The sequence below is a fragment of the Terrapene carolina genome, unplaced genomic scaffold (genome assembly GCF_002925995.2).
Source record: "Terrapene carolina triunguis isolate 2854851 unplaced genomic scaffold, T_m_triunguis-2.0 Scaffold558, whole genome shotgun sequence".
Taxonomy (NCBI): Eukaryota; Metazoa; Chordata; order Testudines; family Emydidae; genus Terrapene; species Terrapene triunguis.
The window spans coordinates 3,086,088-3,113,178 of NW_020664909.1; the positions used below are offsets into that span (position 1 = coordinate 3,086,088).

Sequence of the window (27,091 nt, forward strand, 5' to 3'; positions counted from 1 at the left end):
GGAGCATAAACACTTCCAAATTAAGTGTAAAAATGTAATAAGAAAAGCCAAAAAGGAGTTTGAAGAACAGCTAGCCAAAAACTCCAAAGGTAATAAAATGTTTTTTAAGTACATCAGAAGCAGGAAGCCTGCTAAACAACCAGTGTGGCCCCTGGACGATCGAGATACAAAAGGAGCGCTTAAAGACAATAAAGTCATTGCGGAGAAACTAAATGAAGTCTTTGCTTCAGTCTTCCCGGCTGAGGATGTTAGGGAGATTCCCAAACATGAGCTGTCCTTTGTAGGTGACAAATCTGAGGAATTGTCACAGATTGAAGTGTAATTAGAAGAGGTTTTAGAATTAATTGATAAACTTAACAGTAACAAGTCACCGGGACCAGATGGCATTCACCCAAGAGTTCTGAAAGAACTCAAATGTGAAATTGCGGAACTATTAACTATGGTTTGTAACCTGTCCTTTAAATCAGCTTCTGTACCCAATGACTGGAAGATAGCTAATGTAACGTCAATATTTAAAAAGGGCTCAAAAGGTGATCCCGGCAATTACAGATCGGTAAGTCTAACGTCAGTACCGGGCAAATTAGTTGAAACAATAGTAAAGAATAAAATTGTCAGACACATAGAAGAACATAAATTGTTGGGCAAAAGTCAACCAGGTTTCTGTAAAGGGAAATCATGCCTTACTAATCTATCAGAGTTCTTTGAAGGGGTCAACAAACATGTGGACAAGGGGGATCCAGTGGACATAGTGTACTTAGAGTTCCAGAAAGCCTTTGACAAGGTCCCTCACCAAAGGCTCTTACGTAAATTAAGCTGTCATGGGATAATAGGGAAGATCCTTTCATGGATTGAGAACTGGTTAAAAGACAGGGAACAAAGGGTAGGAATAAATGGTAAATTTTCAGAATGGAGAGGGGTAACTAGTGGTGTTCCCCAAGGGTCAGTCCTAGGACCAATCCTATTCAATTTATTCATAAATGATCTGGAAAAAGGGGTAAACAGTGAAGTGGCAAAGTTTGCAGAGGATACTAAATTGCTCAAGATAGTTAAGACCAAAGCAGACTGTGAAGAACTTCAAAAAGATCTCACAAAACTAAGTGATTGGGCAACAAAATGACAAATGAAATTTAATGTGGATAAATGTAAAGTAATGCACATTGGAAAAAATAACCCCAACTATACATACAATATGATGGGGGCTACTTTGGCTACAACTAATCAGGAAAGAGATCTTGGAGTCATCGTGGATAGTTCTCTGAAGACGTCCACGCAGTGTGCAGCGGCAGTCAAAAAAGCAAACAGGATGTTAGGAATCATTAAAAAAGGGGTAGAGAATAAGATGGAGAATATCTTATTGCCCTTATACAAATCCATAGTACACCGACATCTTGAATACTGCGTACAGATGTGGTCTCATCTCAAAAAAGATATACTGGCATTAGAAAAGGTTCAGAGAAGGGCAACTAAAATGATTAGGGGTTTGGAACGGGTCCCATATGAGGAGAGATTAAAGAGGCTAGGACTTTTCAGCTTGGAAAAGAGGAGACTAAGGGGGGATATGATAGAGGTATATAAAATCATGAGTGGTGTGGAGAAAGTGAATAAGGAAAAGTTATTTACTTGTTCCCATAATATAAGAACTAGGGGCCACCAAATGAAATTAATGGGCAGCAGGTTTAAAACAAATAAAAGGAAGTTCTTCTTCACACAGCATACAGTCAACCTGTGGAACTCCTTGCCTGAGGAGGTTGTGAAGGCTAGGACTATAACAGGGTTTAAAAGAGAACTAGATAAATTCATGGAGGTTAAGTCCATTAATGGCTATTAGCCAGGATGGGTAAAGAATGGTGTCCCTAGCCTCTGTTTGTCAGAGGGTGGAGATGGATGGCAGGAGAGAGATCACTTGATCATTGCCTGTTGGGTTCACTCCCTCTGGGGCACCTGGCATTGGCCACTGTCGGCAGCCAGGATGCTGGGCTGGATGGACCCTTGGTCTGACCCAGTATAGCCATTCTTATGTTCTTATGACCCTATCTATAGAAGTCAACAGAATTAATGGATTAACTTTTATATTCCCCAAAGTATTTATCAACATACCGTGGTTCTCATTACTCCCACTCTTGCCCACTGTTTACCTGTGTGAATGCTCATATGTTCCTGAAGACTCCGTTTTGTGACAAAAGACTTTTCACACAAGTCACATTTGAATTGCTTCTGTGTCTCATGGAGAGCCAGGTGCATTTTTAATCCATGCTTGTAGGTAAATGCCTTTCCACAGACCTATGAAGAAAAAACTCAATTGGATAAAGTATACAAGATTAAATGAATCTTAAAATTTACAAGTCATTGAGACAAAGACAGTATTGCATCTCATCATAGCTTTTTCAAAGCATAAATGTTACCTTCTCTTCAAATGTAATGTAAAAAAAAGTACGCTACTTGGGAAACCTAGCTGATCACGCTTGTGGCTTCGTGTCGGCAGGAAAGCACTGTACAAACTGCAAAAAAATTTTCTGTCCTTAACATTCTGGTTATTTTGCCTTATTTCTTGTTGCAGAGGTAGCCATAGGCATATTTGGACAAAGGCCACTTTCCCAGATAAGTATCGAACATTGAGGTAGTTGTCATTCAAACCACCATCACACCATATGACATGTTTGTAACATGGCATGCTGTTCCATCTAAGCAGTCAGGCTGGGTTAGCATATCAAAAGGAGAACAAAGGAAAACCCAAGACTAGTGCTAGTAAATCACTGGATGGGCACTCCTCCATTTGAATCAACACAGAACCAACTTCTGAGCCTGGGGTTGCAGGGCATTATGCTGCTGGAGATGTCATCTTTGGATACATCATAAAAACAGAGATCCTGACCATTTGTAATGAAAAATCCCAAGACATCTTGGGAGAAGGAGCATTAACTCTAGTGTTCCAGCCAAATTCCAGTTTGGGAAATTATATTCCCTCTAATTCCCCTTCAATCCCAAAATATATTTAAATCAAAGTTCTTACATTAGTTATTTTTCACACAAGCACTGTGAAATGATTAAGATTAACCTAGGTTGTACGGTGCAGGGTAGTTACTAGTCAATCAAGAAGTCATTACAAATTTCTAAGACATCAGGAAAGGATGTATTTTCTTTACCTTGCATGCATGTGGCTTTACACCTGTATGTTTGAGCATATGTATTCTGAGAGCGTAGAGCTTGGGTAGAGTTCTTCCACATATATCACATATAAACTCCCGCTTAGTTCTGCCTTTCACTACTGACGCTCCCGTCTCTTCTATACTAGCAGTTGCAGTGCTCACTTCATTTTTTCGGGTATGTCGAACAAGGTGGGCACGTAGAGAGGCACCATACTGGAACTCTTTTTTACATAGCTAGGAAAGAAAATACATGGAGCTATAATGTACATTATTTTCTTAAATTATTTCAAAACTGTTGAATTATCTTGTTTTAAGAAACCTTTGCATAAAAGCTTCACATTTGTAAATAAACATGAAATCACAGTAATATGATTAACTACTCTATAAATGGGGCTATTGAAACTATAAATATGCATTACATCTCAACTTTCAGGTAAGGTTCTTAATTTATTAGTTGTAAATATTAAAATAGTGGCAGAGGCAACTACTGGCAGAAACAGCTTTGCATTGGATCAGTTCCCAATAACATTCACTTCCAGACTTTTCTAAATCCATAAGACAAAAATAAATGTTACGGTTGCTGTTAGCACATAGAGCAATTACCAACTCAGAGGAATTTTTGAAAAATTTAAAAAGACAGACATACCGGGCATTTGTAATCTTTAGTTCTTTCATGTTTCAGTGTATGCATTATAAGCGAATAACGCCTCTGAAAAACCATCCCACATTCAGTGCATTTGATCTGAGCTTCCACCTCATTGTTTTCTGTGGTCTCTCTTTTGGGCTGCTTCATCTTCTTCCCTCTTTGCACTAACTTCATGGCAACCTAATTGGAAAACAATGATGGTTTCTAATAAAAAGTACTATGTTCTGTCTTATGCTTGCTTTTAAGCATCAACCTTCATTACTATATTACTTTTAATATTACTATATAAGAGCTAGATATTATTACATTGTCAGTAATTACTTTAGTGTTAACAAATTGCACTAAGTTTCTAGTAACCGTTTAAAAGAAAATTGAACCCACAATGATACTGCAGATCATATGTTAAGAACAATGTTTTACCATAAACTGGATGCCACCTTAGTAGCATAGATTGAAGGATCAATATCTGAGTTTTTAGTGCATATGCCTGCTTTGAAGCAGTGATTATTACAAATCGCAGATCTTTTGTTTTAGGAAAACTAAGTGACAGAGAACACAGCTTCCTCCACTTCTTCAAGTGACCACCGTCTCCTCTGTTTCAGACTGAGTCAGCTAAATTATGTTCTTCACTCATGTTCCCTTCTCAGAGTTTTTTGTTTCCTTTTCTAAAAATACAGCCAGCTAAACCAGATGGGCTAGTTTATTTTTACCATTCACTTAAAGAAAAGCTCTCAGTTTGAGAGATAGTAAGATATACAGGACAGCCCCTGAAATTATTCTTACTCTGACCCTCCCAGTAGTAGTAAAGTATCAAGTCTAGGTAAGTATAACAAGTAAACTAGCTGAGAGACTGTCTCAGGACAGACTGTGCTCCAGTTTCTTTTCCTGAACTCTTTGCTGTCTGTGCAAATCCACATCCCTACCTAAATATGGGGCACATTCCAGGGTTGAGAGCATCTATCCTCCCAGTTCAATTTCAGCCTGAAGCAGATTAGCACAGTTATCTCAATGGTGCAAACCCCTTCATGTCCATGTCTATACTTCAGGAGTCAGCCCAGTGAAGCTACACTAAATACTAGCTACCAATTGCTAAACAGGGACTATTACATTCTGTAGACAAGTCTCAGGAATGAAACTCCTGCACAGGCTGTGTCTTAAGAGAAAGTGTGATTCAAGTCTATGTATTGTCTCCGGCTTTTGAGAAGAAGAGCAGTGTGACAAAGGTAGAACCTCTACAAGTTTTTCAGCTGGTTAGTTTTTGGGTGAGGACAGATTGCTTGATTCACAAATAGTTATATGAAATATATGTTTAATACTTATTAAGAATGCCTAGTATAATAGAACAGGCACTTTAAAAAAATCAAATGCATAAACTGCTGGACCATAGTGGATGCATGGACTGTCAGAGGGTCAGAATGAATTAAAAATATGGCAAGGCAATATGCTGATAATCTCTGGACAGCAAGAGACATGTGGAATGGAAGAAGTTGAGTCTATGCCTGCTATGTGATGGTTCACAAGTCAGTAGGTCAGGTGTACGAAGACAGTCTGTAGTCCATGACAAATGTATTTTGAGTAGTGAGGATAGAGCAAACTGGAGCGAGGTGGGTGGAGAAACTAGTACTGTCAATTAATCACCATTAACTCATGTGATTAACAAAAAAATTAATTGCAATTAATCGCAGTTTTAATTGCATTGTTAGACAATAGAACATCAATTAAAATTTATTAAATATTTTGGAGTTTTTCTACATTTTCAAATACATTGATTTCAATTACAACAAAACAGAATAAAAAGTGTATAGTGCTCACTTTATATTATTTTTATTACAAATATTTGCACTGCAAAAATGAAATAGTATTTTTCAATTCACTGCACTTCAGTACCTGTATGAGATCTCTTTATCGTGAAAGTGGAACTTACAAATGTAGATTTTTTTTGTTACATAACTCAAAAACAATGTAAAACTTTAGACCCTACAAGTCCACTCAGTCCTACCTCTTGTTCAGCCAATTGCTAAGACAAACAAGTTTATTTATATTTACAGGAGATAATGCTGACCATTTCTTATTTACAATGTCACCTGAAAGTGAGAACAGGTGTTTGCATTGCACTCTTGTAGCCGGCGTTGCAAGGTATTTACGTGCCGGGTATGCTAAACATTCGTATGTCCCTTCTGCTTTGGCCAACATTCCAGAGGACACTTCCATGCTGATGACACTCGTTAAAAAAATAATGCGTTAATTAAATTTGGGTCCTGAACTCCTGAATTGTGTCTCCTATTCTATTTTACCTTCATTCTGCCATTTATTTCATGTTATAGCAGTCTTGGATGATGACCCAGCACATGTTGTTCATTTTAAGAACACTTTAGTTGCAGATTTGCCAAAATGCAGATTTCCTCTGCTGTCAGTAAATATCTGTGAAACCCACTAGCAAAGTATGGCTGCTGCACAAGGATAACAACCTCCTACTGCTACCACCACAGTTATTCTACTAGCTCAAGTGGCAGAGGACTGGGCTGTGGATCTTAAGGTTTCAATCCTATTGATGACTCATGTGGGGGTAGACTATGGTTCCATCCGATGGAATTTTTTTTTGTTTGCTCTTCTTAAACACTTAGGCACTCATGTACAAAAAAGTCTATATTAAAAGTATGTTTAAAAAGATGCAAATTAAAACACTCAAGTTAGGAAATACCAGAATTAAGGTTGCACATACCATCTTAAGTTGGCCCCTTGTGCATATGCATTTTTGATAGTATTTAATTAATTACATGATCACATACTATTTTTTTCACAAGACCCGTCTCATTCAGTGCACAGGACTGCTCAGAAAGAGAATCAGAGCTGTGTAGTGAACGAAACTGTTGTCTGTATGACTCCCCATTTGTTGCAGAAGTTGCAGGACCGGCTCCAGGGTTTCTGCCGTCCCAAGCAGCGGGGAAAAAAAAAAAAAAAAAAAAGCCGTGATCGCAATTGTGATCGGCGGCACTCTGGCAGCAGCTCCACCGCGCCGCTTTCTTCTTCAGCGGGAATTCAGCGGCAGGTGCTTCCCTCCAAGAGGGACCCGCCGCCAAATTGCCGCTGAAGAGCCCGACGTGCTGCCCCTTCCCCTTGGCCGCCCCAGGCACCTGCTTGCTGGGCTGGTGCCTGGAGCCGGCCCTGAGAAGTTGGAAGGGTTGAATAGTGAACGTGGCATGGGACTGAAGGAAGAGAGAGGATGGTCTTATGATTAAGGCAACTGAATGTTGCCCAGGAAAACTGGAATCTATCCCTGCTTCTACTACAGTTTCTATGTGATGCTAGGTAAGTCACTTAAATCCAATGTGTCAGGTTTTCACTGTCTCATTTTCTGGGTGCTTAACACAAATGGGGCCAGATTTGCAAAAGAGCTTAGCACTCACAATTGCAACTGAAGTAAGTGGGAACTACACTTGAAAACTGAAAAGTCTGAAGAAAAGAAAAAAAAAAAAAAATCAGTCCCCAAGTGTCTCAAGGCATTCAAAATTAGGGGACACTTTTGATTGTGTAGGCTTTATCCTCTGTGCCTTAGTTCCTCAACTGTTATATGGGAATAATACCACCACTTCACAGAGATGTGAAGATAAATTCATTAGTGTTTGTGAAACACTTAGATACTAAAGTGAGAGCTTCTATAAAGGAGCCCCAAGGGAAATTATTAATTCTGTATCCAATGCAGCATTTAGATGGTGTGTAGTAAATAAGATATTGGGATGCAAATTTTATTAAAAGAAATATTGAATTCGGTGAAAGCTGTCCATCCTGTGCTCTTAAAGAGAGGCAGTGGGTCCTGTGGGGAAAAAATGCATGTGACTATGTAATTAAAGACTATCAAAATACATACACACAAAGGGGCTGAATTTAGGTTGCCCAAACAACCTTAACTTTGTCATTTCCTAACATGAGTGCTCAACTTTGCAACCTTACATGTTCTTCAATCAAATTCTTATGTAATCTATAAATAGAATTGTCTCAATCTGCAGTCTTAATAGTGAGGTTGGCAATGCTCTGATTTAGGGCCACATTTAAGGAACTATATACAGTGATGTAACTAACAGTCTCAGACTTCGTAAAATATACTTCATTTTCAAGCTTCCAAAATTTGGAGACTTGTTGGTAAAATGGTCAGATATATTTAAATAGCTGGGTTTCCCCACCCATACATACACACCCCATCTAAAAATAATCTCAGTTTTGAAACTTTTAGGGGAGCACATACATCTTCAATTATAGCATAAAAAGGCATAAAAAATTACTCAAACTGAGCTGAATATTTTTAGCATATAAAATATCTATGTGCCGGACCAACAGTAAATCTAAGACAGGGATTCTCACAAGAAATTTTTTGGTGGCCTTAGAGTGCAGCCACCAACTCTTGCTGGTGGCTGCTCTGACAATTTTTCCTAAAACACTTAATTAACTTTGGGAAAAACAAATAAATATACACATATCCATGTCCAAATCATTGTAATTTATTTATGATGGGTTTTTTTCAGACTCAATAATAAAAATAATGTACAATTGTCTCTATTCTTTACTGGACCTAAACAGAATAGAAACAAAATAAGGTGCTTTGAACGTTTTTCTCTTTTTTGTTGTTGTTTCTTTTGTTTTTAGACTTGCTAGCTAGTAAGTCTGCTCCTGTGAAAACTGATATTTGTAGGCTTGTTAATATCGCTTTTCACAGCAGACTTACTCAGCCCTGGCAAGCCAGGGGACAAATTAAGCTCTCACTGGAGAGGTGTGTAGGGAGGCAGCAGGGGGCCATGGGCGATAGGGGGTGGAGGGTGAGCCCAGGGCCGGAGCCTGAAGCCCCACGGCTCGGAGATGGAGCCCAAAGCCCCGTGGCTGGAACCCGAAGCCCCATGGCCAGAGCCTGCCGCCCAATGCCCCAGGGCTAAAGCCAAAAGCCCAAGCCCCATTGCTTCTGGGAAAGGGGGGAAACTCACACTGGCTGCCCGCTTCTCTGCCCGCTCCTCTGGTGTTCGTGGCTCCAGAGGGGGGCAGGGCCCAACCCCTGCTGGTGGCCCCAGGGAAGGGGTGAATGCTTTGCCCCCCTCCCCCTCAATCACTGCCCAGGAGGCTGTGACCGCAAAAAAACAACAACCCGGTGGCTGCATTTGAGAAACGCTGACTAAGATCACCATACTGCAAGAAATTTGTATATTGGTTGTTTTCACACAAATATCTGTCACATGTATTAGCGATTATTTTTCTGTACTAATGTTGTATTAACATTAATATTTATCTGTCCAAGGTGTTGCTTAGAAGTGAAATGAAAGTGGTCTTTTTACATTATTTTGAAAACAAAGGAGATTTTCTTCCGCTGAAAACTAGATTATGATACTAAGCAAAGATATTTCTCATACCTGCTGTATTGCTGATTTGGGGTTTGTCTTCCTATTTTGTAGCTTTTTCTCAATTCCCCTGTGCAATCTGATATATCCACCCTCACTAACAGAACGCTGACGAAGTTTGCTTTTATAAGTATCATCTTGGCTGCAGACGATGCTCTCAGGTTGTGACACTGGAGTTCCTTCTGCATTACATGGCCTGCCACGTTTTTGCTTAAGTGCTTCTAAAGACTCTTCGGAAGTGATTTCTGCATTTGCTGTGCTGCTCTCATTTTGATCGGCCTCAACTTCTGTCGGAGAGCATGTTTCCATGTCCTCTGCCACTGGAGGCTCAGATTGCATGACAGAAACAATGTTATTTGCAATGCTCTGTACTATTTCTATTTTTATTTCATTTCCAGTTGTTTCACTATAAACAGACTGTACTGTAGGCTTTGAAAGACTATCAGTTATATCCCCTGTAGGCTCTGAAGTCTGAGGGTCAGACTGCAGTGCTATTGCCTCCTCTTGTCCAGTACTGGGAGATGCTCCATTCATAGTTCCTACTACTTCACTGTTTACCACTTCTGTAGGTAAAGGCTGTTCAACACTATCCACAGGCTGTGTTTCAACTGCATTCTGCTCCGGTAAACTCTGTGTAGACTCTACAGTGTGAATATCTCCCTTTTGGTACACTGTGATTTGTTTGTCTTCCATCTGTTTGTGCACATTTTCACAGATTTCCAAGACCTCTGACATGAAGAGATGCCGGGCTAGCATGGCAACTTCTGCCATGCTACAGAAGTCAAAAGTTAACACTGAGGTATAAGCAAATTCCAGTAAAGGGAGGAAACTTGTCTTGCAAAAACCTGTACAGAGTAATAAAAGAAGTGAGATTATAGAAAACAAATAGCAATCACCAAATTGTTCCAAGCTAATCCATAATCTCTTCTCCCCCCCCCTTAATTTGGATGGGTCTCTGCTTTAGAGTAATGTCTATCAGCTAGCTGATGCAGCAGCTGCATATGGTTTCAATTAGTATCTCACTCATGAGCAGACGTGTTCTCCCAGCATGGAAGCCTGCAGATTCAAACACGCTAGGATCACAATATTAAATACAACTAAGTTTTTTATTAAACTGCTTCTAAAAAAAGCTTGGTACTGCTACCCTTTCTGAAATAGAAATCCTGGCCCTAAATTAATTGGTATCTTTTTGCTTCTCTTGCATTAAGGAAAAAGTGTAGGAGGAGTAAGATTAAAATTGATAGAGGATGAGAGAAAGAGGAGAGAAAAGAAAGAGGAAAAAGTGACAGGGGTTCAAGAGACTTATACTGAATAACTTAATTTAAAATGTATATTTTTCTACCCACAATTATGAGAACCACTGAAACTTACCTTTGGGCAGCTTCTGGACTATCATGCTAAAAGTCAATTTGTTCATCCATCTAAACTACAGAAGGATAGGAATTGGAGAGGAAACAAGAAGAAAGGCCAGTACTAGTAGACCAACATACCAAGCATTCACCCATGTGCTATGTACAATAACTTCTGTCATGAAAACACAGTTTTTGAAGCTTTATTAATATTCTCCTGGCTTCAAGAGACTTGAAGGGTCAAGTTTTCTGTTGCCTATAGTTGTATAACATGCCACTTGACCAAAAGTGTTTGCTCGGGCAAAAGAACTCTTCCAGAAGATACGAACGTTCCTTTATATATTCAGGCATTTGCCTGCTTTTAAAGTCAATAAACCAATACGAAGCATGAACACAACTAAGCAGATTAAAAAATAGTTATTCAAAGGCTACACAAGAATTACTGGCTGATATTCTATGGTCTGTGTTATGCATAAGGTCAGACTATATGATCACAATGGTTTCTTCTAGCATAAAATCCAAAAACCCCACAACATTTCTAAATCAAGAAGTGAGCTCAAATGCTCAGTCTCCTTACATATTCAGAAGCTACTACACCACATTCACTAAGCCTTACTTAACATTTTCTGCTTAAAATCTTTTGAAATTGGAGCCTATTTACCTGAAAGATCCACTACTGCTTCATGACTGGAGACAGCGCCCTTTTCGATGAAAAGCTCCCGGAAGTACTCACTGTTGGCTGCCAAGACAGATTTGTGCGCTTTGTACTCTTCTCCTTCAATCAACAGAGTAACATCACAGAACTGATTGGAAAGCCTTTGCTGGTTCAGTTGGTTTAAAACTGACAGAGAATGTTTTGAAGAAGACTGCTTCACAAGGCCTTTACTATCAACCTGCCATAAACAAATCCATTACAAAGAGCTGCTTTACATTTATCTTTTTAAGCATTCATACTGAGCACTAGACATTTCTTCTTTTCTGGAAAAAAGACAGGGTGGATAAAAAGCAATGTTTTTTTTTTTTAATAAAAAAATCATATTTTTTTAATTTAAATCAGATTTTATTGATAAAATGCTTTTTGAGGAAAACACATATCTAAAGATAGTTTTAATTAAGATACATTACAGCTCAAAGATATCTCATTATGGAATAAGCAACAGAGGGTCCTGTGGCACCTTTAAGGGCTGGTCTATACTTAGCCGCTAGTTCGGCGGCTGGGGATCGAACTTCCGGGTTCGATTTATCGCGTCTGGTCTGGACGCGATAAATCGAACCAGGAAGTGCTCGCCGTCAACTGCGGTACTCCATCTCAACGAGAGGAGTACCGCGGAGTCGACGGGGGAGCCTGCCTGCCCCGTGTGAACCGCGTCTGAACCGCGGTAAGTTCGAAGTAAGGTATGTCGACTTCAGCTACGTTATTCACGTAGCTGAAGTTGCGTACCTTACTTCGACTTGGGGGGTTAGTGTAGACCAGGCCTAAGACTAACAGAAGTATTGGGAGCATAAGCTTTTGGCATCTGAAGAAGTGAGGTTCTTACCCACGAAAGCTTATGCTCCCAATACTTCTGTTAGTCTTAAAGGTGCCACAGGACCCTCTGTTGCTTTTTACAGATTCAGACTAACACGGCTACCCCTCTGATACTTGTCATCATGGAATAGGGATTATAAATTCTAATTCTATAGTATGAGACAATAGTCATGTAATGTTTAAGAAAAGTTTTGTAAATGAATTCCAATAGTTCATGGGTTAGGGACCCAATCTTATGGGGTTCCACAGGCTTCTGTACAGATTATTTAGGTTAATCTTTCAATCTTATCTACCCAATGGGACTCAGTACTCAGTCTAGAAGATACCATCAGAGATGCTTAGTTTTGCAGTTCTCAAACTCTGGATTTGTCTCTCCAGAGATAACATGCTTGTTAACAGCAAAAATGTTTTTAAATAAATAAATATATAGAGGTGAGAAGTAACAGACCTCAACTCTATTGTCCCTCTGCAAATTTGTGTACACAGAGACAATCCCTTACCTCTCTCTAAAAGTACAAAGTTTCAAAAACTTCAATTAATAGAATAGAAGATTGTTGGGGGCGGAATAGATCTGGACAAGGAGAAGAAGTCTGGAGATAAATGTGAGACGCAAGGGACATATAATATTTTAACAAAAAAAGCATATGTTTGCTGTTGAAGAAAAAAAAAATCCAGAATACTTAACGTTGTTGTTTTAGTTAAATAAAACAATTTAAATGTCTATCTGGTGATGTTCTCCTCCTAATACAGCATGGCAAGAAAATCCTCCAAATATTAATGATTAACCTGTTGAATTGGAGATAGTTCACCTCCCAGTGACTTCATAAATATCTGCTTCAATTACCTTTGGTAAATGAAATAACCAAACAATCATTCGTTTTCTGATATAGCTGTAAAACTAATCTGAAAAGTTTTCAAAATAAAACACTGTTTAAAAACATATAGTGTGTACCTTCTAAAAATGAAACCTACATCTATCTCTGAGTTGTGACGAATATGTACAGTAACTCCTCACTTAACGTCCTCCAGTTTAATGTTGTTTCAAAGTTACGTCGCTGCTCCATTAGGGAACATGCTCGTTTAAAGTTGTGCAATGCTCCCTTATAACGTCATTTGGCTGCCTGATCTGTCCAGTGCTTGGAAGAGCAGTGACTTTACAAGGGAGCATTGCACAAGTTCCTCTTCTCCGCCTCCTCTCCCTCCTTCCCAGCGCTTCCCCCGCTGCCAAACAGCTGTTTGGCGGCGCTTAGGACTTTCTGGGAGGGAGGGGGAAGAGCGGGGACACGGTGTGCTCTGGAGAGGAGGTGGAGTGAGGGTGGGAAGAGGTGGGCCTGGAGTGGAGCGGGGACAGGAAGAGGCAGGCCTGGAGCATCCCCCAGCAAAGTCGGCGCCTGTTCTTCTGGGGGGAAGCTGCCGCTGCTGCTGCGCAAGGTGCTTCCTAGCGTCCTTGCCTGTAGCGGGCTGTGCCTGTGTGCGGTAAGCCAGGGGCACCTCCCAACCACAGTACAGTACTGTACAGTATATAAAGCCTTTTGTCTGCCCCCAAAAATTTTTGTTGGAACCTAATCCCCCGTATTTACATTAAATCTTATGGGAAAATTGGATTTAACACCGTTTCACTTAAAGTTGCATTTTTCAGGAACATAACTACAACATTAAGTGAGGAGTTACTGTATTAAGAATGCACTTTTATGATAAAAATTGAGTTCACCCTGAAAAAACAGATCAGCTCATCTGAAAAAACAAGACTTTTAATGAATTGTTTCAATTTGCTACCACTGTCCCTTTTAGACATTTAAAATTATACTCGCACAATGCGAAAACAGACAAAACGAGAGAGAAAAAGAAAAATATATAAAAATCAAAAACCTGTGGAAACTTTTTTTTTTTTTTTTTTTTTAATTCCTACACACACAATCATTTGTGAAACAAAAATGAAGAATAGGGTGACAGAAAAACAGATATTTAGACACTCATTTGATCCAGTTTCTAAACACTGCAATATGCTCTATTCTACTTGAACATTCAGTGAAATTTAGTATCAGATCATATTGCACTAGTAAGAGCTATGATAAATAATTTGACTAAGACTGTTAAATTAACATCTTATAATTTTACAAGTAGATAAAATGCTACTTACAAATACAAGCTCATGTTTTGCTATTGGTTTCTTTTTCACAGGTTTTGGTGATGCAGCTGGGACTGATGCAGTGTTACTTAATTCATCATCTGTTTCATTACTGTCTTCATGAGATCTTGTGTCCAGTCCTAGCTCCTCCAGCATTTCAGAAGGATCTGACAGGGATCTAGAACGATCTAGCTTTTCCTGGCACTTGCTACATTCTTTAATGTAATCTTTAACTTGCTTAAGAACACCTAAGGAAAAGTATTAATGAAAGCGTCATTAGTTTATGTTAGTCATCTATTTTACATAACACACATGAGAAAGGGCAATCTGTCATTTTACTAATTATTACATCCTTAGTATTCAGAGTAGCAGCCGTGTTAGTCTGTATCTGCAAAAAGAACAGGAGTACTTGTGGCACCTTAGAGACTAACAAATTTATTTGAGCATAAGCTTTCATGGGCTACAGCCCACTTCATCGGATGCATAGAATGGAACACACACAAAGAAGATATTTATATATACAGAGAACATGAAAAGGTGGAAGTAGCCATGCCAACTGTAAGAGGCCAATCAATTGAGATGAGCTATCATCAGCAAGAGAAAAAAAACGTTTGAAGTGATAATTGAGATGACCTATCCCACCATCAACCTCAGCCTAGACCAATCCACACAAGCGGTCCATTTCCTAGACACTACTGTGCTAATAAGCGATGGTCACATAAACACCACCCTATACCGGAAACCTACTGATCGCTATACTTACCTACATGCCTCCAGCTTCCATCCAGGACACACCACATGATCCATTGTCTACAGCCAAGCTCTAAGATACAACCGCATTTGCTCCAATCCCTCAGACAGAGATAAACACCTACAAGATCTCTATCAAGCAGTCTCAAAACTACAATACCCACCTGCTGAAGTGAAAAAACAGATTGACAGAGCCAGAAGAGTACCAAGAAGTCACCTACTACAGGACAGGCCCAACAAAGAAAATAACAGAACGCCACTAGCCGTCACCTTCAGCTCAACCCAGTTTGTAAAGCCAGAAATAACCCAAGAATCAAAAAAACAATTATTTTTGTAATCTACAAGTCATTTAAATTCAGCTTTCCCCAAGGGAAAATATATAGAGCTGGCCTAAAAATTGAAAGAGGTGGGGATGGGGATTCGTGAAAATTTTGTCAGTTTTTTTGGTTGCAATTTTACATCAAAATTGAAATTGCAAAATTTCAGCCAGCTGTAATAAAATATCACATACCATATGTAAAGACGTTTACTCCCTACCTCACATAGTTTTCACTGGGACAAGAACAGTCTTAGATACTTCTTCAGAACCCCAGCTTTTGTAGCCTTTATGTCAGATTAATTTAAAGAAAGAATGTCCATTGGTTAGAACAGCACACTAGCATTCAAAGATTCCTGGATTATACTTTCACCTGTCTGCAACTCACTATTCATCATACATCCCAAAGATAAAACACCACATTAGATAGTTCACAAGTATGCAGATACCTCACAGACATGTATGTTGCTGATGCCAAAGTTAAGGTTTTATTACAGTGTGAGGGTAAAGAATATAGCGCCTGAATTGTATAACTGTCGAAATGTTGAAGGTATATGGGATTTATTTAGAAGTGGAGATGGTCAGTGAAATGATGAATGTGATGTGTGAGGTTCAAGGTATGTTAAGAGGATAACTATGTAAGTGGCCATTTTCATTGCTTTTAAGGGCTTGAGTGAGTGGATGTTCTTTTCATTTAATCAACTGATTATTAACAGCTCATTCTTGGTGGAAGTACTGAAGATTGTTAGACTTATTAGGTCAAACATCATTCCAGAAGGACTTGTGCATGACTGCTTCTTCCAATCTTATATTTATGTAGCATTTAATTCCAAAGGAACCTAGCTTTACAAACTATGACACTGATCCTGCAACTGGCTCTATGCATGTGGACCCATGTCCACATGGAGACTTGTTGAAATTAATGGGGCTCCATGTGAGTTTAGGGGGTCTGGGTGTAAGATATTCCCAATACTTCAACACCTGCAGCTGAGATTAGGCACCTGAATTAACAGTACTTAGATTTAAATGTCTTAGGGCAGCTCCCAAGGCATTCTCATTACTTAAATTGACCTAGCTACATCGCTCAAGGCTCTGAAAAATGTTGTGCCCTGTGCGACATAGTTAGGTTGACTTAGCCCCCCACTCTAGATGCAGCTAGGTTGACAGATGGACTCTTCTGTCGAACTAGCCACTGCCTTTAGAGGGGATGGATCTACTATGCAGTTGTGCCACTGTAGCACTCGTAGTGTAAACATACTCAGTCTTCAATTCAAATTAATTTATCCTGCTAGTGCAAAAAGAGAACCTCTGCCTGCTGACCTTCAGAAGATCATGATGCCAAACCCAGCTGTTTATCACAGGCCCAAAACTTGGGTAACTCAGAGTTAGGGTTGATGGGCAATCCCTCATACCCTTCCAGAATGTCAAATGTATGTACGCTTAAGCCTGTGAACCAGGAAATACAGATTTAAGGCACATCCCAGCCCTGCCCCGCCCCTCAAGAGCTAGCAATAGCCACTGGAAATTAGCTGTAAGAATGCTTCATCCAAAGCTGTCCCATGATAAACAGATACGAGGAATGACTAAACATTATTATTTCTATGGTAGTACTACCTAGGAGACCTAGTCATGGACCAAAACCCCATTGTGCTAGGCACTGTACAAACACAGAAAAACAGATGGACCAAGGGTTAACAGTGACCAGATATTCAACACAATTAATATTAATAACAAAGGGCATAAGCCAAAATCGGGAAAGAACAGGTTAAAAACTATTTAGAGAAGTTGGATATATTTAAGCCAGAAGGGCTAGATGAAATTCATCCCAGAGTACTTAAGGAAGTAGTTGAAGCAATCTTGGAACCGTTAGCAATTATCTTCAAGAACTCACGGAGGACGGGTGAGGTCCCACAGGCAAACATAATATCCATCTTTAAAAAGGGGAACAAAGAGGACCTGAGGAATTATAGATGAGTCAGCCTAACTTTCATACCTGGAAAGATACTGGAACAAGTTGGGGGGAGGGATAGCTCAGTGGTTTGAGCATTGGACTGCTAAACCCAGGGTTGTGAGTTCAATCCTTGAGGGGGCCATTTAGGGATTTAGTTGGGGATGGGTCCTGGACTAGCTGACCTCCTGAGGTCCCTTCCAACCCTGATATTCTATGATAGGATATAAGTGTTACAAAGTTATCAAACAACCACTTTGTAAGCATCTAGACGATAATAGGGTTATAAGGAAGAGCCAACATGGATTTGTCAAGAACAAATCATGCCAACCAAACTAATTTCTTTCTAGGTCTTTCCTTCCTGGCCTACTGAAAGGGGGTGGGGGGCGAGAGAAGGGGAGGGAAGCAGTAGACATGACATATCTTAATTTTACTAATGTTTTAAACACATATGATACTCTCATAAGCAAACTAGGGAAACGCCATCTAATTGAAAGACTACTCAATCAGTATTTATCAATGGTTCACTGTCAAACTGGATAGGCATATATAGTGGGGTTCCACCGTGGTCAGTCCTGGATCTGGTACTATTCAGTGTTTTCTTTAATGATGTGGAGAGTATGCCTATAAAATCTGTGGATGATACCAAACTGGGAGAGGTTACAACCACTTTGGAGGACAGGATTAGAATTCAAAACAACCTTGACAAACTGGAGAATTGGTCTGAATTCAACAAGAGGAAATTCAATAAGACAAGTGCAAAGTAGTTTACTTAAGAAGGAAAAATCAAATGTGTAAATACAAAATGGGGAATAAATAGCTAGGTTGTAGTACTGCTGAAAAGAATCGGGGGATTACAGTGGATCACAAATTGAATACGAGTCAATGTGCTGCAGTTGCAAAAAGGCTAATATTCTTAGGTGTCTTTAGAGGAGTGTTGTATGTAAGACACGGCAGGTACCTGTCCTGGTCTCCTCAGCATTGGTGAGGTTTCGGTTTGGAATACTGTGTCTGGTTCTGAGTGTCACAACTTAGGAAAGATGTGGACAAACTGGAGAGAGTCCAGAGAAGAGCAACAAAAATGATAAAAGATTTAGAAAACCTGACCTATGAGGAAAGGTTAAAAAACTGGGCAAGTTTAGTCTTGAGGGAAGGATTATAAACCACCCATGATGCTGCTACCTATAAATGAAGAAATCTGTAAGAGGGTGTCCATAGACGTTGAGGGACCTTGGGGTGATCCAAATGGGAAATAAATACATATTAGTGGTGGCTGACTATGCTACTCTCTAACCCAGGGGTGGGCAAACTACGGCTCGCGAGCCGTTTTAAGCCGGCAAGTGAGCTCCCACTCAGGAGCGGGATTGGGGGCTGCACCACATGGCTCGGTCCGCTCCGGCGCTCCTACTCCAAGATCTGTTTCTAGAGTGGTAACAGCTAATGTAGACGCCATCATTTTGTATGTACAGTTGGGATTATGTTTTCTAATGTGCATTACTCTGCATTTATCCATATTGAATTTCATTTGCTGTTTTGTTGCTTAGTCATCCAGTTTTATGAGATCCCTTTGTAACTCTTCACAGTCAGCTTTGGACTTAGCTATCTTGAATAATTTGGTATTGTCTACAAACTTTGCCACCATCACGATTTACCCCTTTTTCCAGATTATTTATCACAGTCTGCTTTGCTTAAGAGCCTTTCGTGAGGGACTTTGTCAAAAGCCTTCAGAAAGTCCAGGTACACTATATCCAGTGGATTCCCCCTTGTTCACATTTGCTGACCCCCCTCAAAGAATTCTAAGAGATTGGTGAGGCATGATTTCCCTTCACAAAAGCTTTTTTGACTCTTCTCCAACATATCATGTTCATCTATGTGTCTGATAATTCTATTCTTCATTATAGTTTCAACCAATTAGCCCTGTACTGAAGTTAAGCTTACTGGCCTGTAATTGCCAGGATCACCTCTAGAACATTTAAAAAAATTGGTGTTACATTACCTAGTCTCAGGTCATCTGGTGCAGAGGCTGATTTAAGTAATAGCTTATATACCACAGTTAATTGTTCTGCAATTTCATATGTGAGTTCCTTCAGAACTCTTTCTTGAACACTATCGGGTTCGGGACCTATTACTATTTACCAATTTGTTCTAAAACCTTCTTTATTGACACCTCAATTCTAGGTCAATTCCTCAGATCAGTCACCTAAAAAGAATGGCACAGGCATGGGAATCTCCCTCACATCCACTGCAGTGAAATCCAATGCAAAAATGTGTTTTGCTTCTCAGCAAAGGCCTTGTCTTTCTTGAGTGCCCCTTTAATACCTCATCATCCATTGGCCCCACTGACTGACAAGAATCCTGCTTCTAAATGTACTTAACATGCTGGTAAAGGTGTAGCCAATTCCTGGCGCCCCTGCCTGACAGATGCCCAGGCTCTGTGACACACAGCTCACCAGGGCGCTAAGCTACGTGGGCTGGGGAGCACCACTGGGGTCCGCACACCCTCCAGGGATTGGCGAGCTCCCGACCGGAGCCCCGCCCAGACACGCTGGCTGGCTCCCGCAGGCAGCTGCATGTCGCGCCCGGCCCCACCTACCCCATTGGGCGGGCTCCACGTGCGGCGGCAGCGAGAGAGCCGCTCAGGACAGTCCGCAGGTGCTCTTCTCCCCTGCCCGTTATCCCCGAGCGGGCTCAGCGCGCCGCTGCGAGAGATCGGCCCCGTCCGGGCGCCTCCCACCACGCGACCCCGCTCCCCGCCTCCTGCTGCGGCTGAGCCCCGCCGCTCTCCCAGCCAGGGCCCCGCCTCACCTCTCCACCAGTATCGCTGCGAGAGTCCCTGCCAGGTCTGCAGGCGGGTGCGGTGGGCGCCGTCCGGGCCGAGGTGGGCGGCGCGGATGAGGCGGGCGCGGCGCTCGGCCTGCAGCACCACCTCGAGCTCGGCGAAGCGCTGCTGGTCCCGCTGCCGCCGCTGGTAGTAGAGGGTCCCGTCGCGCACCACATAGCAGGCGGCCGCCTTGCGGATCTTGCGCTTGGCGTTACCCTCCGTGCCGGGCGCGTAGGGCTCCCGCTCGTTGGTCAGGTAGCGCAGGATGGCCAGGTAGCTCTCCTCGCTGGACATGGCGCCGCCGGGCTGGGCAGGACCGGCTCCGCGGCTGCCGGGGGCGGCGGGGCCCCTGCCGAGCCAGTCCCCCGCTTTCCTTCGCGGGGCGTCTCAGCCGCTCACCCCGGTAGGGGCAGCTGGGACCCGGCGCCCCCTCCGCACCCAGCCCCTAGGGAGCTGTGGGGCGTCTCGGGCGCTCAGCGTGGGGAGGGGGGCTGGGGCGTTGCCCCAAGAGCTGGGGGATCCCGTGGCCAGGCACTGAGGGGCGCCCCAGCCCCTAGGGCGGGGGGGGCTACCGGGTGTCCGCGCGGCCGGGGGCCCGGCGGAGCATGCGCCGCTGGGGGGAGGGGACGAGAGACGCCGATCCGCGGGTCCGAGGCAACCTGGCCAGCGGTTGGGCAGGAGGAGGGAGGCTGAAGGCAGCGGCCCCCTGGGCAGCGGGTCCGGAGGGAGCTGGGCCCGGGGGGGGGAACTGGAGTTTCCCAGCCAGCGGCGGCGGGAGGGAGGGAGAAGCTCGGGCAGCAGCAACGGAAAGACAAAATGGCTGCTGCACAAGCGGAAGTGAGGTCAGAAGCCCGAGCGCAGGGGAGGGGCTCAGGGAGGTAGCTGGGGCGGGGAGCTCCGAGAGCGCAACGTGTATTGCGGGGCGCCATCTTGGAATCGGTCGACAGCGTAAAGGGCTGAGGTCGGGACGTCGCCATCTTAAAACAGGGCAAGGAGTGCGCTGCTGAGTTCCGGTTGCTACTGTCTTGGAACACAACTAAAAGCGCCGAACTGAGGTCGGCCCGCCGCCATCTTGACGTGGGGCAAAACTTCCCCTTAGCCTGAGAGGCTTAAATTAAGGGAGCAGCCATCTTGAAACAGGGCAAAGCTAGTTCCGCCAAAACACTAAATTCCCCTTTATAGGCTCACTGAGTCCATCACTGACTCCCGTTAGTAAGGGGAGTGGACCCCTTGCGCTGTGCGCAATTCATTTCCTCCCAGCCTTGCGGCTTTGCTGGGTTATCTTCAGAGCGGTTGAGATCCTGAAGCAACGCAATATTTTGGCACAGTAACCTCACCTCGCACCTAAAAGCATCCCCTATTATGTTCAAACAGCACTATAACCTTAAATGAGTGTTGTCAATCAGCCCCAAGCAATCAGATACATGAGGCGGACCCCAGAAAAACGGACTTTAAAATCATGAGATTTTAGAAAATACATAGTGTGTTCTTTATATTTGTCTTTTGGCTGCTGAGCCTTTGCAACCGCAAGGGCTAGACACTTTTTTAAAGAAAGCTATGATTTTCATGCAATCTCTTGATTCCACAAGCAGGAGCTTAAAAGCCCCAAATATTAAAGTAATAACAGTTGGCAATATCGCATGATGCCAAATGTGTATACCATCCCAACACATCATTGTGTCCCACTGCTCACCATCACACCACAACCTTTTTCTTTTTTTTTTTTTTGGTTTGTTCTGAAAGTGATTTCAGGACCCATAACTATCCCACAAAGGAGCAATTATAAACTGTAGGATCACCTCTGTTAATATAATCCCAGCGGAATTAAGGATTGGTTACAATCCTTGACCAGGATGAAGGGATTTATATTATCAAATTATATTACAAATTATGTTACTGGTAATGGGAAGTCCAGTAGACTCCATAATTGTCTGTGGGGTTTTGGTGGTTTCAGCAGGAGAACCAGTAGCCTCGGTAACTAGCAGACCAACTATTTTCATGTTATCTGGGGTTATCTATTCTAAAATAAAGTCTGCAAATTAAAACAAGGGAGACAAGGAAAGTGCCCAGTTTCTTAAAATCATTTGTATCTATGAAAGCAGAATATACAGACAGTATATATGGTCCTGATCTTTCAATTGGATCTGCATTAATTGATCTTTGCTGCATTCTGGATGCAAACTAAAGAATCAAGATCTTTGTAAGAAACTCATTCAGGTGGGATACTTATTCAAATATAAATCCTTTCTGCATTCCCAAAAATTGATTTGAAAGAGAAATTATTTGCTGAGTGGAGGCTACAGTCAAATTATTATCTGCATTTCTGAAATATCCATCATTTTTGTGTGTACGTAAAGGAATATATGCTTACCCTTTAAGGATCCTTTAATGTCAAATAATATTTTCGTTAAAACATGTAGAAAAGCACTTTAACTATTAGTATTGTTCTGATCAATGTCAATAGAAATATGTGAAACTGTGGACCTCTGTACAATGACAACATTTGAAGCATGGACTTTTTAACTTAAAATTGCTGCAGGTAACATAATAGGTCCAAGTATAATATCTTAAAATCTATTTCCTCATTAAACTTGTTCACTTTCAAGCTAACCCGTCCTCCAAATGAGAAGTGTACTGCTGACTCTGTCCTGAGTGTGACAGTATGCTCTGGACTGCAGATCTCCTCTGTTTAAAATACAGGTTTTAAAGTGGAATCTGATTGGCTAACACTGGTTCTTATTCTGCAGTTATCCAGTCTAATTGCACTGATCACAATTCATGAGCCAAATGTTGGGAAAAACATTTTAGGACCAATTTACATATCCATATTTCTCAGGTTCCAGCATTCAGACTGAAGCCAAGGAGTCTTATAGATCTTAAAGTACCATCATCATTTCAGTATTGCAATTAAAGCCTGGATCTTACTAAATGTGTTTCTGCCACAGAATATGCAATAGTCCAATCTACACTGAAGAAATCCACCCTGGACACTTTAGTCCTAGCCAACTATCTCCCAGTGTCAAACCCGTCATTCCTGAGCAAGCTCATAGAGAAGCTAGTCAAAGGTTGACTACAAGCTCATCTAACTAAAGCCAACATTCTAGAGCTGGCACAATCTGGATCTAGGCCAGGATACAGAACCGAAACTGCTTTAGTGGCACTGATGGATGATCTCCCATCTATGGGTAGAGGAAAGACTACCATTGTCATCCTCTTGGACCAGTCTATAATCTTTGACACTGTTGACAATGAGATACTGTTGTCTTGCCTAAGAGCGGTAACAGGAGTCCAGGGTAATGTGCTACAGTTATTTGAGTCCTTCCTGGAGGGTGTACAAAAATAGTAATGATGGGAAATTGCACCTCTACCACTAGACCCCTCACTTGTGGGGTTCCACAAGCAAGGGTGCTGGAATAGTTTTTATAGTGGAGGTGCTGATCATGGAAACCATGTATTTGGTGTCTGTTATTTCTACTTCAAGTCAGGGGGTGCAGCAGCACCTCCAACATCCCTAGTTCCAATACCACTGTCCATAAGGATCAATTCTCTCTCTGGTTCTTTTCAACATATATGTAAACACTAGATGAACTGGTCAGACAACAAATACTCAAGTGCCAGCAATATGCAGATGACACACAGCTCTACCTATCTTTCACCACATCACTACCACCAGGATGGTCAGTCTTTGAATGAGTTCAGCTCATGGATGAAGAACAACTGGCTGAAACTGAACAAAACAGAGGTGTTGCTGGTGGGCAGAGGAAAGTATTTTGAGGCATTTGCAGCCATGATGCAGTCTTCTTTGATTCAAGGGTCACATCCACAATTGGTCAATTCAGTCCACAGTCTAGGGGAACTCTTGGATTCCTCAATGATGCTGAGCTCTCACATTGCAACAGTTGCAGGTAATGCAAGACCTGGACTCAGTTATTCATGTTTTCATCATCTCTTTGCTGTACTACAGCAATGTGATATACCTGGACATGAAATCTTCAGCACTTAGGAAACTCCAGCTAATACAAAATGCTGCCGTGCATCTCCTCCGCAACACAGGCTACCGTGAGTATATCATGCCTATCCTCTGTTCTCTACAGCGCTTCCCATAAAATGTCATGTGTGTCGATCAAATAACAAATCATACACTCAATGTGCAGCAGCAGTCAAGAAAGCAAACAGAATGTTGGGAATTATTAAGAAAGGGATAGATAAGAAGACAGAAAATATCATATAGCCTTTATATAAATCCATGGTATGCCCACATCTTGAATACTGCATGCAAATGTGGTCGCCCCATCTCAAAAAAAGATATATTGGAATTGGAAAAGATTCAGAAAAGGGCAACAAAAATGATTAGGGGTATAGAACGGCTTCCATATGAAGAGAGATTAAGACTGGGACTTTTCAGCTTGGAAAAGAGATGACTAAGGGGGGATATGATTGAGGTCTATAAAATCATGACTGGTGTGGAGAAAGTAAATAAAGAAGTGTTATTTACTCCTTCTCATAACAGAAGAACTAGGGGTCACCAAATGAAATTAATAGGCAGCAGGTTTAAAACAAACAAAAGGAAGTATTTCTTCACACAACGCACAGTCAACCTGTGGAACTCCTTGCCAGAGGATGTTGTGAAGGCCAAGACTATAACAGGGTTCAAAAAAGAACTAGATAAATCATGGAGGATAGGTCCATCAATGGCTATTAGCCAGGATGGGCAGGTATGGTGTCCCTAGCCTCTGTTTGCCAGAAGTTGAGAATGAGCGACAGGGGATGGATCACTTGATTGATTACCTGTTCTGTTCATTCCCTCTGGGGCACCTGGTATTGGCCACTGTCGGAAGACAGGATACTGGGCTGGATGGACCTTGGGTCTGACCCAGTATGGCCGTTCTTCTGTTCAAGATCTGTATAAGCAGCAGGGTATTACCTTTGCTTGGTAACTTGGAATTCTTTTTAGGCCTTGGCTACACTGGCGCTGTACAGTGCTGCAACTTGCTGCGCTCAGGGGTGTGAAAACGCCCTCCCCCCGAGTGCAGCGAGTACAGCGCTGTAAAGCGCCAGTGTAATCAGAGCCTGCAGCGCTGCACGCTCGCTCGCAGCGCTGCAAGCTATTCCCCTGGGAGACGTGGAGTACATACAGCGCTGCGAGAGCTCTCTCGCAGCGCTGGCGCCGCGACTACACTCGCACTTCCCAGCGCTGCTACGGCAGCGCTGGGAAGTCACGAGTTTAGCCAAGGCCTTAGCTAGACTGGGAGGGAGAAAGAGGTTTGATTCATATGCAAATTATGAGAGATTCTTGCCCAGTTGATTAACAATATCCTCATTTATCCATTTTAGTTTCTGTTCTTAGGGAGAGGAACTCTGACTTTGGCTATCTTTGGATCCTTAAACAAAATATCACACATAATGTAAATCATTTTCATATTGTCATGTAATTATTAATCATTCAAGGAACATCTGTTCTCTATATCCCTTATATATCCCTCCTTGTGATGATGGCAGGACCTCTCCTAGGAAAATTCTGGCATCCCAGCATAAACTTCACAAATATACTCTTGAGTTGCATGTCTATCTAATAAACAAATTACTGCAGTAGGAAGGAAAGTCTGTATATTGCTCCATTTCTGTTCAGGGAAGATTATTATGACTATAGACTACAGCCACAGTTGATTGTGCAGTGACCCCTACCAGTACAGGCACATATAAGGTCTTATAGAAGCTTAGATGCCATTGGGCCCTTGAAGAATACAGGAAGGAGTTCATCATCCACTTTTTCCTATCCATGTAGCAATGATGATCCAATATCTGGTTTGCCTATGTGTAAAAACATCCAAATCTTTGTTTGCCAAGATGCTCTTTTGACAAAACTGTCCTCACATGGTGGGAGTTTGGCCAGTGACTTGCCCTTTTTGAGGGCTTGATTGAGGCACATGCAGTGGGTCACCTTTTCTTTCTCGCTCTGGTCATACAGCACTGCTACCAACTTCCTTGCTGCAGATATTGTGGCTTGCCTCTCACTCTCCCCCAGTTTGACAAGATCTCTGAAGTGGTAAGCTCCCTTTGCTTTGAAATTAAACACAGAGTCACATCACGTATATAGCAGGAAGTACGTTGCAGAAGTCAGGAGTGAGTACGCCACAAATTTCATGCACAGGTGTGAAGCAAAGCTTGTCAGTTGTTCTGGTAATGGTGCCTGTTTCAACCCACATGTTATCTATGTGTTCCATTTTTGAAAAAGAGTGAACAGCAAGGACCAAAACATTTGTATCAGGTGACCTTATTATGAGTCTTTTGACACCCGATATCCAAAAGCCATATTGGCCCATACAGCATCCAGAAGCATCTTTGTGTCCGCTTCTCAGTACTATACAAGTCTTGGGCTTCTTCCACACATCTGCTGGTGATGGACTTTACTACTGCACAATTGGAAAAGTCAGTGCTTAATTTGTGCCAGGGTTGAGTCCCGGCACCTCTACGCTTGGAGGTTCGTAGCCCTGGCATCTCTGGACTTGCTGCTTCAGTTATGAAAGTAAAAAAATAGTTTGAGCCCTGGCACCTCTTTCATTACAAATTACGCACTGGGAAAAGCCTCCATCATGGAGTGCTTGTGTAGTATTTTAAACCATATATTCAAAGAGAAGTTTTACAAGTGACTGCTCATTGGATCCCATATTTAGAAACTTTTTCCTTTTGAGGCACAGGGCATCCACCAATCATCTGGAATTGTTTTAATCCAACCTTAGATCCTATCTGGTGCAATCTTTCTGTAATTTTCACAGAGTTACTGTTTTCATATCTGTCAAAGACTTTAGTTACAGAATTAGCTTTGTCGAATCCTTTTAGGACCTGACTCAAGTCCTCAGCAGCCAATTCATCAAATGTGTGGAATTTGTCTCCAGCCATCATTTGTATGAATTGTGGTTTCTTTGTTGCATGCTTTTAGCTCATGGGATCTTTCAGCTTGAGCTTCCAGCTGATGCCCAATTCAGCTTTGTCTGCTCTTCTCATTGTTCTGTCAGCATGGAAGAGGGACATAGGCACAGGTTCTATTGAAACATAATTTCTGCATCTTACTAAGGAC

The 27,091-nt window shown here is 42.0% G+C and overlaps 1 protein-coding gene across 1 annotated transcript in view; it reads right to left on the reverse strand.

Annotated features, from left to right (window-relative positions):
* Positions 1–20,789, reverse strand: part of ZBTB11 (zinc finger and BTB domain containing 11) — a 36,841-nt gene extending 16,052 nt beyond the window's left edge. The window contains exons 1-7 of the mRNA XM_024216506.3: positions 19,998–20,789; positions 14,191–14,426; positions 11,184–11,415; positions 9,186–10,018; positions 3,793–3,972; positions 3,144–3,380; positions 2,136–2,280 (exon numbers count right to left, since the gene is read on the reverse strand). Of these exons, the coding sequence (XP_024072274.1) occupies positions 2,136–2,280; positions 3,144–3,380; positions 3,793–3,972; positions 9,186–10,018; positions 11,184–11,415; positions 14,191–14,426; positions 19,998–20,307 (2,173 nt within the window). The 5' untranslated portion in view covers positions 20,308–20,789. The remainder of the gene's footprint in view (positions 1–2,135; positions 2,281–3,143; positions 3,381–3,792; positions 3,973–9,185; positions 10,019–11,183; positions 11,416–14,190; positions 14,427–19,997) is intronic.
* Positions 20,790–27,091: the final 6,302 nt, after the last annotated feature.